This window comes from Citrus sinensis, chromosome 9, assembly GCF_022201045.2.
Source record: "Citrus sinensis cultivar Valencia sweet orange chromosome 9, DVS_A1.0, whole genome shotgun sequence".
Lineage (NCBI taxonomy): Eukaryota > Viridiplantae > Streptophyta > Magnoliopsida > Sapindales > Rutaceae > Citrus > Citrus sinensis.
This window is the reverse complement of record NC_068564.1, coordinates 4637563-4654306: the sequence shown is the minus strand read 5'-3', so window position 1 is coordinate 4654306 and position 16744 is coordinate 4637563. Positions and strand designations below refer to the sequence as shown.

The 16744-nt window shown below is 44.7% G+C and overlaps 1 protein-coding gene and 1 pseudogene across 1 annotated transcript; both read right to left on the bottom strand.

Annotated features, from left to right (window-relative positions):
* Positions 1 to 9534: 9534 nt before the first annotated feature.
* LOC102609058 (hexose carrier protein HEX6-like) lies at positions 9535 to 12532 on the bottom strand (annotated as a pseudogene).
* Positions 12533 to 14391: 1859 nt separating this feature from the next.
* Positions 14392 to 16602, bottom strand: LOC102619352 (hexose carrier protein HEX6-like). The gene is made up of 3 exons (XM_006490099.3): positions 16330 to 16602; positions 15830 to 16152; positions 14392 to 15747 (listed from the first exon to the last, which is right to left on the bottom strand). The coding sequence occupies exons 1-3, from the start codon at positions 16490 to 16492 to the stop codon at positions 14668 to 14670; spliced, it is 1566 nt and encodes a 521-aa protein (XP_006490162.2). The 5' UTR covers positions 16493 to 16602; the 3' UTR covers positions 14392 to 14667.
* Between the last annotated feature and the right edge of the window lie 142 nt (positions 16603 to 16744).

The following is a 16744-nucleotide window of genomic DNA, read 5'->3' as shown; positions in this document are numbered from 1 at the left end:
TAGAGGTGGACCTGCGTCGGGCTCTGGTGAGACTCACAGTTCTGGTGGGGTTGGGGTCCCTGAAGGAGTTAGTGATGGTGAGGGGAGCAGTTCCGGACCGAACAGACCTGCTCAGAAAAGGAACCTAGGCCATAGGGTGGAGGCTGATTCCTACCCTATTGATTTCATGGCTTGTGCCACCACCCCCACCGATCTATTTAAACTTAGGAATCTCTACAACATCCCCAACGATGTTCTTCTTGTAGTCCCTGGGAAGGGTGACGTTCCTAGTCGGCCTCCACGGGGGTATGTGACGATGCACCTAGAGAGTTTTAAATTAGGAGCTCGGCTGCCCCTTCAGCGTTATTTTGCCAAGATACTGGGAGGTATGCACCTGGCCCCAGGTCAGCTACACCCAAACGGGTGGAGGGTTCTATCAGCTATGTTTGTGTTGTGGGAGAGGTGCGAGTTGAAGGAGCCTTCCCTTGTTGAAGTGAAGCATTTGTATCAGCTGCGGAGTAGCCCAAGGGAGGCGGGCTGGTACTACTTCATGTCCAGTTCTGCAAAGAGAAAGCCAATCACCAGTTTCCCCTCTTCGTGCAAGAATTGGAAGAACAAATTCTTCTTTGCTGGGGGAAAATGGTGTTCAGCACTTCGTTCGTTGGGTGGTGATCTTTACCTACTAACGCAGTTTGTCACCCCAGGTCGTTCATTTTTTGCCTGTACTCTTTTTCGAACTGCCACTTATTGGGTTCTTTAACCTTGTTTGTTATTTCAGAGTCATGGGGTTTGGTCGGGGGACTTGAAGATCGACCCTTGCTTCAGGTGGAAACTGCTCTGGTGAACGCTTCTACTTGCCAAGACCTCCTGTCTCCAACAAACTTGGTCGGTTCGGGCTTAGTGGATATAGCCGCTGGAATGGATAACAAGATCCTCAGCGCGATGAGCAGGAAGCGTGGTCGGGCCCCGAGCAGCTCCAGCAACCCTCCTCCACCTTCGAAGAAACCTACCGTCGGTCCTTCCAAGGCGCCTGTTCCTGCTCTGCCTCCTCCTCCACCTCGTAAGAGTGGTGGGGAGAAAACCTCTGACAAGAGTCCTGAGATTAGCTTGCAATCTGGGGACCGATCTTCTCCTCTCCCATCTCGGGATCAAGGTGATTACCTGAGTCCATATCAGAAGGATTATAAAAAATCGGTTGGGCCTAAGATGGTGAAGGACATCGAGAGCATGAGCCTCTCCGAGTTGGCTGCTTCTGTTCAGAGAGTCTCCTTCAGGCTGGCCACAATGGTCTCGTGCTACAAGACCGGGTCCGCGCGTCATGAGAAGAAGCTTCAAGCTGACAATCAGGAGTTGAAAAGGAAAGCTGAATCTGCTGACCGCTCCAAGGAGAAACTAGCCGAGCTGAACAAGCAGATTACGGAGCTGGAGGAGAAAGTTGCGGTTGCTGAGTCCACTTCCTACAAGCTTGAGGGCGAGTTGAGTGATCTGAAGTCCGATCTTCAGGCTACTCAAAGTGAGAGAGATACTCTGAGGACCGCCCTTGAGGGAGAGATCAAATCCCTGAGTGACCAGCTGGCTGAAGAGAAAGGCAAATCCGCTGATGTGGATGATCGGCTGGATGCTGAGTATGACTCCGGGGTTGCTTTCAGCTATAAGTGCATCATGTCTGTGCTCACGGAAGAATACCCCGAGCTCGATATGAGCAAGCTGGAGACTGGGGTGGAGAGATATATGGCTGGGGCCGGCCAGGGAGATAAGGAGCAGGGTGAGCAGGATCGGGTGGAGGTTCATTTGGATGGGGTGGAAGAGGGGGATGCTGGGGGACGCACTTTCGAAGTGGGTCAAGGGTCCATGCCTCCTCCTCCCGGTATTGCTGATTTCCCACCTCCTGATGTTGCTGATCCCTCATTTCCCGGGCTCGCTGATCCTTCAGCCGCTGGAGCCGTTGACTCTGCTAAGCTTTGAGCCTATTTTTGTATAGACTCTAGATTTGCATTTGTTTTGTAAACAATTGAACATTTATAAAAAGATTTTTAAATGCTCTTTATTTGCTTTCTTGTCCGGTTTTTGCTCATCGATTGTATCTTAGTAAAATTTTCGTAGGATTAATTGCTGGTCCTTCGTTGACCGAGCCGAAGTAGGCATTTGCTTTAGTAGATTTCTTGTAGAGTTAGCTGCTGGTCTTGCGTTGACCGAGCAGAAGTAGGCACTTACTTGCCTTGGTAGAATCTTCGTAACTTTAGCTGCTGGTCATTCGTGGACCGAGCAGAAGTAGGCACCTGCCTTAGTAGAGTTTTCGTAGCTTTAGCTGCTGGTCTTTCGTTGACCGAGCAGAAGCAGGCACTTTGTTGCCTTAGTAGAAATTTTGAAGCTTTAGCTGCTGGTCTTCGTTGACCGAGCAGAAGTAGGCACTTGCCTTAGTGAACTTTCGAGAATTTAGCTGCTGGTCTTCGTTGACCGAGCAGAAGTAGGCACTTGCCCTAGGAGAGTGTTCGTAGCTTTAGCTGCTGGTCATTCGTTGACCGAGCAGAAACAGGCACTTTGTTGCCTTAGTAGAAATTTTGAAGCTTTAGCTGCTGGTCTTCATTGACCGAGCAGAAGTAGGCACTTGCCTTAGTGAACTTTCGAGAATTTAGCTGCTGGTCTTCGTTGACCGAGCAGAAGTAGGCACTTGCCCTAGGAGAGTGTTCGTAGCTTTAGCTGCTGGTCATTCGTTGACCGAGCAGAAACAGGCACTTTGTTGCCTTAGTAGAAATTTTAAAGCTTTAGCTGCTGGTCTCCGTTGACCGAGCAGAAGCAGGCACTTTGTTGCCTTAGTAGAAATTTTGAAGCTTTAGCTGCTGGTCTTCGTTGACCGAGCAGAAGTGGCACTTGTCTTAGTGAAATTTTTATTGATCTTGCTAGCAGGGGGATTTCATGCTGAATTCATCTTTATTGAAATTTGAATGTATTACAAAAACATAGAATATATGCATGTGCGACAGGCCATTAGGCATTGTAACAGAAATAACTTGCCAGAATGAGGATTTAATAGAGCATTTTGCTTACTGGAAGTACTTCTTCAGGTGTTCGGCGTTCCATGATCTCTTCACGTCTCGTCCGTCTTGGCACGCTAATTTATATGCTCCTGGTCCAGTGGCTCGTATCACTCGGTATGGGCCTTCCCACTTTGGGCCAAGAGCGCCATGGTTAGGATTCCTGATGTTCTGGTTCACCTTCCTAAGTACCCAATCTCCTGCTCGGAACTGCCTCACGCGTACATTCTTGTTGTAATAACGCATGACCCTTTGCTGACATTGGGCCACTTTCTGCGAGGCCCCTTCCCTTTTCTCCTCTAGCAGGTCTAGGCTTAAGCAGATCTGCTCGTCATTTTGCTCCTCAACGAAATGTTCCGTTCTATGTGTCCCCACTTCAATCTCTGCTGGGATTACCGCCTCATGACCAAAAGCTAAAGCGAACGGTGTTTCTCCTGTGGCGGTTTTGTGAGTTGTCCTGTAGGCCCACAGTACCCCTGGTAGCTCGTCAACCCAAGCTCTCTTCTTCTCCCCCAATCTAGTCTTTAGGAGCTTATTTATCACCTTGTTGGCTGCTTCCACTTGCCCGTTTGCCTGGGGGTGTGCGGGGGTGCAAAACTTCAGGTCCACCCCCAGGTTTCGGCAAAATTTCCTGAAGTTGCCGTTGTCAAATTGCCTCCCATTGTCTGTAATGATGGCGTAGGGGATCCCATATCTGCAGATGATGTTTTTCCAAATAAAATATGTTGTCTTCCTCTCTGTGATCTGGCTGAGGACTCCTACTTCCACCCACTTGGTGAAGTAGTCTATTGCCACGATTGCATGTGTCGCCGCTCCTCGTCCCTTTGGTAACGGACCAATCAAGTCGATTCCCCATTGAGCGAAAGGCCATGGGGATGTCATAGCCGTCAGTTTCTCCGGTGGTTGTGCAGGAACCTCGGAGAAGCTTTGGCATGTTTTACAATTCTTGGCCATCCTTTTGGCATCCTGGTGCATGGTTGGCCAGAAGTATCCTTGCCGGAGTGCCTTGAAGGCTAAAGTTCTTGCTCCCGAGTGATTGCCGCATATTCCCTCATGAATCTCTCTCAGCACATAATCCGCCTCCTCATCATCCAAACATCTCAAAAGGGGTAAGGTGAACCCTCGGCGGTATAGCACTCCATCTAGTAACGTGTACCTCGCTGCTCGGCATTTTAACTTTCTTGCTTGCCTTTTGTCTTCCGGTAAAACTCCATCGCGGACATATGCGCGAATCGGGTCCATCTAGGATTCTCCAATATTTACACTCATCACCTCTGCTTCTTCCTCAATACTCGGTGAGGTCCTTACCTCTAGTGGAACTGACTTCGGTAATTTTGGATCTGCGATGGCTGCCATCCTAGCCAGCATATCGGCTCGGAAATTCTCATTCCGGGATATCTGCTTTACCTCCACTGCTTGGAAAAGCCCAACCATCTGCTTCGCCTTCTTCAAATAAAGACCCATCTTCTCTCCCCTCGCTTGAAACTGATCATTGAGCTGATTACACACCAATTGGGAATCTGCTCGAATTTCTACTCTCTCTGCTCTGAGAGCGTGTGCAAGTCCGAGCCCGGTGATAAAGGCTTCATACTCGGCTTGGTTGTTTGTGAGCTGAAATTCGAACTTCACCGCGTATGTTACCTCGGTTCCCTCTGGGCTCCGTATTACAACTCCTGCTCCGGATCCTTGCTCACTACATGATCCGTCAACCATTACCAGCCATATCTCCTTTGAATCCTCGTGCTCTACCGGTTGTTCCTTTTGGACCTCTTCCCCCGGTTCAACACGGTCCACCATAAAATCTACCAGAGCTTGGGCCTTGATTGCTCCTCGGGGCCTGTAGGACAGGTCAAATTTGCTCAGCTCCACGGACCATTTTACTAACCGACCAGACGCATCTGGTTTTTGAAGTACTTGCCGAAGTGGCTGGTCAGTCATCACAACGATCTGGTGGGCTTGGAAGTATGGTCGGAGTTTGCGTGCTGCCGTTATCAAAGCCAGCGCCCACTTCTCCATTAGTGGATATCTGGTTTCTGCATCCACCAGGGCCTTGCTTGTGTAGTATACCGGGTGTTGCTTCCCTTTTACTTCCCTGACTAAGACCGGGCTGGTAGCCTGCTTAGAGATTGCCAAGTATAAGAGCAGCTGGTCACCCTCTCTCGGAGTTGATAGTAACGAGGCGTGGGCTAGATATTCCTTCAGCTGTCCAAATGTCCCCTCGCATTCCGGTGTCCATTCCATCTTCTTCCTTTTCTTTATGACTTGGAAGAAAGGGTGACATTTATCAGTGGCTCGCGAAATGAATCGGTTCAACGCTGCCAACTTCCCCGTAAGGCTTTGCACCTCTTTAACTGTTCGTGGGAACCTCATTTCTATCACCGCCCGTATCTTTTCTGGGTTGGCTTCAATACCTCGATGGCTCACCAGGTATCCCAAAAATTTACCCGAGCTGACCCCAAATGCACATTTCTCCAGGTTCAGCTTCATTTTGTACCTCCTCAGCAATTCGAAAGTCTCTTCCAAGTGCTTCACATGGTCTTTCGGTTCTCTTGACTTGGTGATCATATCGTCCACATATACTTCCATAGTGCGACCGATCAATGGTTTGAAGACCTTGTTCACTAACCTTTGATAGGTAGCTCCTGCATTTTTCAGGCCAAAGGGCATCACCCTGTAACAAAACAAACCCATGTTAGTTATAAATGTGGTGCTTTCCTCATCCTGCTCGTTCATGGGTATCTGGTTGTATCCGGAGAAGGCATCCATGAAACTGAGCAGACTATGACCCGCGGTTGAGTCCACCAGCTGATCTATTTTTGGTAGGGGAAAGCTGTCCTTCGGGCATGCCTTATTGAGGTCCGTGAAGTCTACACACAATCTCCACTTCCCATTGGCCTTCTTTACCAATACCACATTGGAAATCCACTCCGGGTACTTAGCTTCCCTTATAAATCCTGCTTTCAGCAGCTTTTCCACTTCGGCATTATGGCTTCGTACCTTTCATGGTTGAAGCACCTCCTTTTCTGCCTCACTGGCTTTGCCCCTCTCTTGACCGCCAGCTTGTGACAAGCTATCCCGTGGTCAATACCTGGAATATCCTCATGAGACCAAGCAAATATGTCTGCATGGGATTGTAGACACTTCACCAGCTCTGTCTTTATTTCTCTACCCAATTCTGATCCGACCTTAACAACTCTGCTAGGGTCACTCCTGCTTACAACAACTTCCTCCAGCTTCTCAACCGGTTCCTGACGACCATTTTTTAAATCCCCTCGGTTATCTAGAGAGGTAACTTGCAGCGTTTCCTTGGCCGCTGTAGCATAGCAGCTCCTGGCCATTCTCTGGTCGCCCTTTACTACACCCACAACTCCATTTATTCTGTACTTCAGCGCCAGATAATGCGTTGACATTACACATTGGCTTATCCTCATGAACGGTCTCCCCAATATCATCTGGTAAGGACTTCTTTCCTCTACCACTACAAAGTCCAGTATCATCGTTCTTTCAAGTGGCTTTGTCCTTACAGTAATCGGGAGTTCAATGACCCCCATGGGAGTTAACTGTCCCCCTCCAAATCCCTTCAAGGATGTATTCGTTCGCTCCAGCTTTAAATCTGAAATCCCCATATCATCTAAGGCCGACTTAAACAGAATGTCTACTGAGCTGCCCGTATCTACCAGTATTCGCCGCAATTCTGTACTGGCCACCAATGCTTTAATCACCAGCGCATCCTCGTGAGGGTATAAAATGCCTTATTCGTCGTCCTCTGTCCACATAATAGGAACTTGCCGCACTTTTGCCCTCTTGGCTGCTGGCAAATTGAAAAGCACTTCTTTGCTAATCAGGGCGTATCTCCCATAGTTCTTCCGTGCCCTGTTTGAATCCCCGGCCAATGTTGGCCCTCCTGCTATAACTTGGATAGTCGGCTGTTCTTGTTCCAAACCCCTTTCAACTCCTTCATCCTGTGCATATTGCGACTCACTGACGGGGAACACTCCATCTACGTACTCCTCCAAGTATTGGTTCCTCACCAAATCCTCCACCTGAATCCTTAGGTCACGGCATTGGCTGATAGTATGACCGTGAGTGTTGTGGAATTTACAGAACCTGCTCTTATCACGCCGGTGAGCGGGTTTCGTTATAGGGGCCGGAGTATACAGCAGTCCTCGTCCCTCGATCCTTTCATATAGTTCCTCCATGGAGATTTTTAAAGGAGTATATCGTCTATATGCCGCGCTCTGGTCAACCAACTGAACTGCTCGGCTATCATGGACGTCACTTCGGGCTGGTATAACCGGTAACTGCTCTGGTCGGCCAGACCTGTAATTGGTCGCGTTTACCTCTCTGGGAGTGCGGTGGTAAGGGTGGGCAGTCACCTGCTTGAATTCTCGTTGCCGCTCTGGGATCGGGGGGCGCCGAGGTTGAGCCCGGCTATGTTGGAACTGTTGTGCTCTCTGAGCTATGGGGTAAGGGCGAGACCGAGCTGATATTCCGCCCATCCCCGAAGATTCTCCAGTTCGCTTTCCCGACCCGCTCCCTTTCGGGGCTCTCCGTTCTCTTCGCCTCAGCTCTTCCAGCTGTTCACTCTTAATTCTTGCTGATTTTTCCTCTTCGATTTCTATATCTCGTTTCGCTTGCTCATACCCCAACGAGTAATTCTGTACGAGGGGGCTTCTTAAGTTATACCACAATCGGCCGATTCTTACACCTTCTTTTAATCCCCTCAACGCCTGCGGGTGATTAAAAGCTCCCAAATCCAGCACGGCTCGGTGATATCGTTTTACGAAATCGCGAAGGGATTCATGCTCCTCCTGCTTCATCATGTCATCCTCTGGGGCCACCGCCCCTCGGAACTGCTCGGCCAACTCCTGGCACATCTGCTCATACCCCTTTATTCCTCCTCGGGGCAGCTTGCGGTACCATTCTCGGGCTCGTCCCTCTAGTGTCAACAGGAACACCCTGCATCTCTGAGCTGGTGTCAGCCCCTGCACACCCGTCATGTCGTTGAAACGCTCAATGTGCACCAACGGGTCACTTCGCCCGGAGTATTTGAGGTCAGGGAAGCGGAAATCTCTTGGGATTATGGTGCTCATGATCTCAATTGATAACGGAGATTCTTCATCTAGCATTATCCTCCAGCTCGGGGGTTTTCTCTTGCCCTGCATCTCCTCTATCACCTGCGCCAATCTGCGCACCTCCCCCTCCAATTCTATAGCGCGATCAGGATCACGTGCAGCTATCTGGTCTCGCTCCTGCTCGACGTTCTACAACCGCTGTCTGAGCTCTCCTTCATCAACACTGGCCCCTCGGCCATTTATTTCCAGTACCCGTCCGGGGCGAGGTTGGTCTCTCCCTTCATCCACGTGTTCCCCTGGGACCCGGCCAGTACTTCGGTGGGGATGCACTCCGTTAGGTTGGTCTGCGGGTGGAGGGATTTCCCCGACCCTACGCCCCCGGAGACTGGGTTCTGCTCCAACTCCATCTCTTCCCACGGGGGTTTCATAATCCCTTCTCCGCTCGTCCCTCAGCTCAAACAATACGGCCGCGAGAGTCTCCATTTGTTTCTCCATCCGCTCCAGTCTATCTTGCATCATCCTCTCTCGGGCTTCATTTGCAATCTCCCGTAGAGTGATTGTTTCCACCGTTTCATTATCCTCCCTTAAAGTATCCTTTCTTGACGCATCCATATCCAATCGTTCGCTACTTCTCAGGTAATTACTAACTTGGTGGTAGCTTTTTATTCAGCTCCCCACAGACGGCGCCAAAATGTTGATGCTGGGATCTGCTCGTCCTTGGACCGACCAGATTCTTTCACCAACGCTTAAGTTATCGACTGTTGCTCAACCACTAAGGCCGGGATCACCCTCCTTTCTCTCACTAGACCTGCGTTCACCAAAAATGGATCAGAGACGCTGGTGGTTTTGCCGGCGTAAACCCTCCGATGCCTAAGTTAGCACAAGGTGTTTACGGGAAAACAATATAATTTGGGTTCAAGAAGTTTGTTCGAGATCTGTAAGAAAATAGTCTCGTTGCAATTTGGCAGCGTTTTCCCTCTCTTCATTTTTTCTGTCTTGTCTTCTTCGATGTCTTTCTCTTTTATAGCCGCCCTTTGTCCCACGTTTTTCGTTTGCCCCTTATCCCTCCTTTTTCGGGTGGTGGTAGCCCCTCATGGGACTCTAACTGTTAGATTGTGGGCAAACGTGGATCTCGCGTGTCCTTCAACCGTTCTGGGAGAAGCGCAACTACCGCGATTTTGTGAGATCGTGTTCCCGCTTTCTTGGGGATGAGTATCGGCTCGGCGTATACTTCTGGTCGGTATGTTTTCCTGGTCGCATTCATCTCGGGTCGGCTCCTGTTTAACCCCGTGTTCTGCTCGTACCATATAGCTGAAACGATCCGTGCCGGGGCGGAACCAGTAGCATAGCCGACCTGGTGCATTTATGTACTCAACACCGTCATTATCAATTATCATGCCACAGCACGCCATGTGAGACTAAAGGATTCATTGACTCCTATGGTATAATTAATAACATACCTTGAAAGATTGTAATTAATAATTCTCAAGCAAAGAGACTTGCAGTTACGTATTAATTTCTGCAAGTTAATTGCCACTAGTTATCTACAAAATGATTGTTAAAAAAAAAAAAAAACCATTGCCACTAGTATTATAGTGCTTCTTGTATCTTACTGTCTTCCACTCCTTCCCCAACTATTCTCCTCCAAAACCAATGCTCTGCCCACAGTTTATCCATCTGCTCAATTGGCAAATTTTTAGTCTCGGGTAAAAAGAAGTGCACAAATGTCGTCATAAATGCCACCCATCCTCCAAAGAAGAAGAAAATCCCTGCCTTAAAATGGCAAAGCATGGCTAAAAATGTTTGAGCAACCAAGAAAGTAAACAAAAGACCGACTGCCACAGTAATGCTCTGCCCAGCTGATCTAATCTCTAGTGGAAAAATTTCACTTGGAACCAACCATCCCAATGGCCCCCATGAATAAGCGAACCCAGTAGTATATACACAAACTAGAACCAAAATTAAGTAAGCATAGCCTGTGCTGAATCCTCCGTGATCACCAAGTTGAGCTGCCATGATTGATCCAATCATTACTTGTGACACAAGCATCTGTATTCCCCCAACTAAAAACAATACTTTTCGGCCAAGTCTATCGGCTAGAATCATTGATAAGATTGTTGAAATTGTACCTACACCACCAGTCACAATTGCGGACATGAGTAGTGATGTACTTTCACTTAGTTTGATTGTCCTAAAGAGTACGGGAGCATAGAATGAAATGACATTGATTCCTGTCACCTGTTGGAAAAATGGTATCAGTATTGCCATTACTAACTGAGACCTGTATTTTCTTTCAATGATTTTCTTAAATGGGTGGTTAATGGTTTTTGAAATGGAGCCTGCTCTGATGAGATCATCGAGTTCTGCTTGAACATCAGCTGTGCCACGCACACGCTGCAGCGTCCTTTCAGCCTTTTGGTGGTCGTTGCTGCGCTGGATTACGCTGTTGGGAGTTTCTGGCAGGAAAAGTGCACCGATTGTTAATATTGAAGCAGGAGCAGCAGCCATTGCCAGGGAGATTCTCCAGCCCCAGCCGCCCTTGATCTTTTGGGTGCCGTAATTGAGAAGATTAGCGGATAGGACACCAATGGCAACACATACTTGGAAGCCAATGTTGAACGCTCCTCTGTTTTTTGGCGGTGCCATTTCCGAGAGATATAGTGGCACTGACTGCAACCAGCAAATTAAAACCAATTGAAAATTGTTGAGCAAATCAAATGTTTGGAAAAAAATTAAATAACCAAACACTTACTTGGTTTGCAAAACCAATGCCAACACCAAGCAACACACGCCCAAATATCAGCATGTAAATGTTAAATGCAGCGCCTCAGAGGGCTGAACCAGCAAGAAAAGCTGTGCCGCCGACAAGAATTGATGCCTTGCGGCCGAAGGCTCTGGTGACTGAGGAGGCAAATAAGGAAGCTATGAGGCCAGCAATGTATAGAGAGGAGGTGAAGGTGGTTAATAGTTGGCTGTCAAACTTGCAGTAATTGCTAATGTTAGTGTCTTCTTTCATTTTTCTGTACACTTCTGGGAAGAATTTCTTCAAAAATGGCTCCATTGATGTCACTCCACCTTAGCATAAATATACACAATTAAATTTTTAAGTTTCGTTTGAGAATTTAAATCGGCTCTTACTAACCATACAGAAAGGCTTCGTCAAGACTCAAAGACTGCAAAATGTTATTAGAAAGGATTAAACTATAATATTTTCGAAACGTTTGGTTTATTCATTATTAATTACGAAAAACAATGACTCACGTGAGAAAAATTCAAACTTTTGGGTGCTTTGAAATTACAAAGTTTCACATCGTAGTTCAACACTTCTTAAGTTACATTGAAATCTGTCCACACAAATTAATTGGCAATCTATTATTAATCATAGCATTTTTCGTCAAATCCGTCACTATCAGTTATCATGCCAAAGCACGCCATGTGAGACCAAAGGATTTATTGACTCCTATGGTATAATTAATAACATACCTTGAAAGATTGTAATTAATAATTCTCAAGCAAAGAGATGCGTATTAATTTCTGCAAGTTAATTGCCACTAGTTATCTACAAAATGATTGTTAAAAATATATATATATATATGAACTCTAATACAATATTTTTGTCTTTACAGTGCTTGGAAGTTTGTAACGTTTTATTATTTTGCCTACCTGAAACCTGCATTTCACAAGATGGACTTACGCACTATATATAGATCAGTTTACTGTATATTTTGAACATGTATGTTAAACTCAAATATGTTTCTAACTGTTATAATTCGGTCTAATTTTATAAGCAAGCAAACTAAAGTGTTTAGTAAATATTAATTGTAACTCACTAGACAGCTGAAGTATTTGATAATTAACATGCACTTTTACTTGGCACCTAGGATAAAGATTTTCAAAAGTTTGCTTGATTTTCTAAAAAACTCCACTAGCTATGTATACGTTAATCCAAGATCAGTGATGGGCTTGATAGAATGAAGCGACAAGAAGAAATTGGAGAATTTAACCAATCAATAAATTTCGAGCTGAGGAACAAAGAGATATAGAAATACAATTTAAGTAGATAAACAGACCTGAAATTCCAATATCATAGCCGAAAATAAGACCTCCAGTGGCAGCAACAATACAAGACAAGACAACAAATACTGTCATCTTCCCATTGTAATACTGCCCACCTTCACTAGTTATTGCAAAGCCTGCTGCCATATCGACTGCGGATAGCTAAACTGAATCTTCAAAACTGATCAGCAGGACTGATCATAGCAACTTATATAAAGAAGAGAAAAGAGACAGCGGTGTGTGTGTGTGTGTTGAAGATTAGTTGCAGAAGGCGAAGGCTTAAAAGTAGGTGCAGTCTTTCTTGACTTGTAGCCGTATACGCTAATATCAGCACCGTTAGTCACGCATGGCCTTTGGAGTTATGAGCAACATGGCAGCGTGTGCTTTGGGGCCGAGGTCCGGGTTCAAATTTCACTAATGTACGTGCCTTGATAAATAAATAAACAAATTAAGAAAATAAAAACACGTGGCAATCTATGCGTGGGGTTGTTGAATATTGAAGAACTAATCATTGTGAAAGCATATGGAGTCAAGATAAAAATAGCAGCTGCTAAGTAACTCATTGGAAAATTCAAGATGTAGTGCTTCAGGAAATCTGTTTGGGTTGGATTTTTCTGGTAGTGTCTCAAAATATAGTCGATCCTAATCTATTCAGAACTTATTGTTGTTGAACTGACCTTATAAGTACAACCTAGAGCCTATGATGGCGACCTGATTTACAAGTACGACCTAAAATCTATGTGAATGACCTAGTTTAAGAATACAATCTCAACGCTATATGAGCGACTGAGAAATTCATTTGTCTGATCTGAAAGTGAAATAATCCGACCTTGAAATTCTCTTGTCCGACCTGAGAATTAGTTTGACATGGAAAATCGCTAGTTAAGAGAACGTGGCCTAATTTATAGGGAACTTGTGTGCCACGATCTATTTAAACCATCTCCAACTAACAACCACTTGCAACTGCTAAAGAAAGCGGGCTGAAATTAAGGAGGTAATTGTACACGACCAAGAGTCTATTTAAACTGAAGAGCGCATCAGGTGAAAGGGTTAGCAAAATCAACCAAAGCTTCTACAAGATGTTCAGCCCCTCTACCGGACAATTACTTGACTTTAACTCATTCATAATTCTTTATTCTCATTTTTCTCCTTTTATACATAATTTCTGACTTAAGCATCGGAGGGTCTACACTAGAACCCCACCGGCATGTCCTAACCTTGTTTTCTGGTTGGCAGATATAGAAAGTTGCGATCAGACTTGCGTTTGAGCTTGTATTCACATTGTAATTCCTCAAAAGAAACAAATTCAGCTATTGAGGTCGTTTTTCGGCATCAACAAAATCCATTATAAGTATAAAATATTGGATCCGTAACCCTGAAATATCAATGCTTTGCGCCTATAGCCATCAATTGAGGTGTTGTGTACTACTACTCTGGAAGAAGAGTCACTTGCTAATTATCAAAAGATTAGAATAGCGAGTGTTACCCAATATTTAGTTATTGAGCTTTCGAAGTCAAGTAGAATCACCAGCTTTTCAAGTGCAGAATCTCTTACAAAATAATCAACTATGATGAATTGACAAGTCAAAGTTGGTGTGCCGTCTTTTTTATTTTGCTTAAAGCCCCAAAATTTGCCATTAGTAGTCAAAATAACGAAGTGGCAACAGTGACATGGCCAAACAACTGCACAGAGCAGCCTCAGCAATCAGCATATGCATAGGAGAGAATCCTAGATGATAACTGACGGCTGGATTTGTGCCAGCAGAGGCTGAATTTAGTGAGCCGATCTTATCTTACAGCTTGCCCTATTTGTATGCATATACAAACTACTTTTGTATTCGCCATTTCGTTTTTTCAAGCATTATCAATGAAATGGTAACATTTTTCTCTGATGTTTGCCCTGCAAATATTTGCCATATTAAGCTAAGTTTAATAACTCAAGTCATCCACTACCCCACAAAACCAATGCTCCCTCTGCACGCTATTCAAATAAGTATTTATTTTCTTTTATAATATTTTAATAAAATTAAGATATTTTTATAAAAGAGATTTTATTTACAAGTGTTCTCGAGAAACCATTGTTTATTCGTTTTGAGAATGCATCATGGCTGAAAGAGTGAATAATTATTGGTGGGAACTGAGAAGTCTGTGGGAGTGCAGGTTGAAATTGGCAAATAACGGCTTCAAGAAGAGCTGTAGAGGACACACGTAATTTATATGGAAGCATTCCGAGATAATACCAATAATACCATAACAACTTTAACACTACTGAATTATGGAAGATCTCAAGATTTGCTACAGCAGTAATCATTGTTATGTCTCAAAAAGAAGTTTCTTTCTGCATTTTCTTCGTTTTATTCTCGGTTTTCAAGTAGCTCTACTATAGTACCTGTTGGCGTAACAGTCGCTTCTGATTTTCTCTGAAAGTACTTCAGGTGTATCTACACTAGAAGTAAATACACAACTGTTAAAAGTTTAGCTAATCACTTGTAAGTACTTCCAAACCTTCATTAAAATTTGTATCATACCGCTCCTTGTATCTTACTTTCTTCCCCAACATCATCAAAAAATTTCCTCCAAAACCAATGCTCTCTCCAAACTTCATCCATCAGCTCAATTGGAACATTTTTAGTCTCAGGCAGAAAAAAGTGCACAAATGTAGTCATCACTGTCAGCCATCCTCCAAAGAAGAAGAAAACCCCCGCCTTAAAATGGCAAAGCATGGCTAAAAATGTTTGAGCAACTAAGGAAGTAAACAAAAGACCAACTGCAACAGTAATGCTTTGCCCTGCTGATCTAATCTCCAATGGAAAAATTTCACTTGGAACCAACCATCCCAATGGCCCCCATGAAAAACCAAACCCAGCTTTGTATACACAAATTAGAACTAAAATTAAGTAAGCATAGCCTATGCTGAATCCTCCGTGATCACCAAGTTGAGCTGACATGATTGATCCAATCATTACTTGTGACACTAGCATCTGTATTCCCCCAAGTAGAAACAATACTTTCCTGCCAAGTTTATCTGCTAGAATCATTGGCAAGATTGCTGAAACTGTACCTATACCACCAGTGACAAGTGCAGACATCAGTAATGATGTATTTTCGCTTAGCTTAATGGTCCTAAAGAGTACAGGAGCATAGAATGAAATGATATTGACTCCTGTCACTTGTTGAAAAAATGGTATCAGTATTGCCATTACTAGCTGAGGTCTGTATTTTCTTTGTATGATTTTCTTAAATGGGTGGTTAATGTTTTTTGAAACAGAGCCTGCTCTGATGAGATCATCGAGTTCTGCTTGAACATCAGCTGTGCCGCGCACACGCTGCAGCATCTTTTCAGCCTTTTGGTAGTCATTGGTGCGCTGGATTATGCTGTTGGGTGTTTCGGGCAGGAAAAGTCCACCTATTGTTAATATTGATGCAGGAGCAGCAGCCATTGCCAGGGAGACTCTCCAGCCCCAGCCCCCCTTGATCTTTTGGGTGCCGTAATTGAGAAGATTAGCGGATAGGACACCAATGGCAACACATACTTGGAAGCCAATGGTGAATGCTCCTCTGTGTTTTGGTGGTGCCATTTCTGAGAGATATAGCGGCACTGACTGCAAACAACAAAATCAAAACTAATTGAAAATTGTTCAACAAATCAAACAGTTTGAAAATAAAAATAGTTAAAACACTTACTTGGTTTGTAAAACCAATCCCAACACCTAGCAACACACGCCCAAATATCAGCATGTAAATGTTTAATGCAGCGCCCCCTATGGCTGAACCAGCAAGAAATGCTGTGCCGCCGACCAGGATTGATGCCTTGCGGCCGAAGGCTCTGGTGACTGTGGAGGCAAATAAGGAAGCTATGAGGCCAGAAATGTACAGAGAGGACGTGAACGCGGCTAATAATTGGCTGTCAAACTTGCAATAATTGCTTATCTTGGTGTCTTCTTTCATCTTTCTGTACACTTCCGGGAAAAACTTCTTCAAAAATGGCTCCATTGATGTCACGCCACCTTAATCACATACAAATTCACAAATTCACAATTGTAAGGAACCCTGTAAGTTAACCCCAATTCAAGGTCTTTGATTGGCTGGGGAATAAAGATAACTAGAGGTTTTAAACCATCAGGGGCTTGATGAGTTATATGTAAATCATGACGGTGATATATATGAGCAGAAAAAAAAAATACCTGAAATTCCAATATCAAAGCCGAATATAAGCCCACCGGTGGCAGCAACAATACAAGACAAGACAACAAATACAGTCATCTTCCCGTTGTAATACCGCCCGCCTTCACTAGTTATTGCTAAGCCTGCTGCCATATTGGCTGCTGCTTTATCTTCAAAACTCATCAGCACTCACAGCAAGAGAGAAAGGAGAGTGAGAAAAGTTAAAAGTGTCGTTAATTTGTGATCAAGATTGCAAATAGTGAAGGTTTAAAAAGTAGCTGCGTGCAGTCTTTCTTGACTCATAGGCATAGAAAACACTAATATCATGAGAATCTAAACAGAAGATTTTAACAGCAAGAAATAACTTCATATCCGACCAGAGTTACTGTATTAATTGAAAAATAATTAATTATCATATAAACTCTTCCCATGTAT

Bases quoted from the DNA above. Each gene is read 5' to 3' on its own strand.
- LOC102619352 (XM_006490099.3), bottom strand. From the start codon at position 16,492: ATGAGTTTTGAAGATAAAGCAGCAGCCAATATGGCAGCAGGCTTAGCA. The intron at 16,153-16,329 runs GTATTTTTTTTT...TATGTGATTAAG, and splicing joins CTTTGATATTGGAATTTCAG to GTGGCGTGACATCAATGGAG. The intron at 15,748-15,829 runs GTAAGTGTTTTA...TGTTGTTTGCAG, and splicing joins GGATTGGTTTTACAAACCAA to TCAGTGCCGCTATATCTCTC.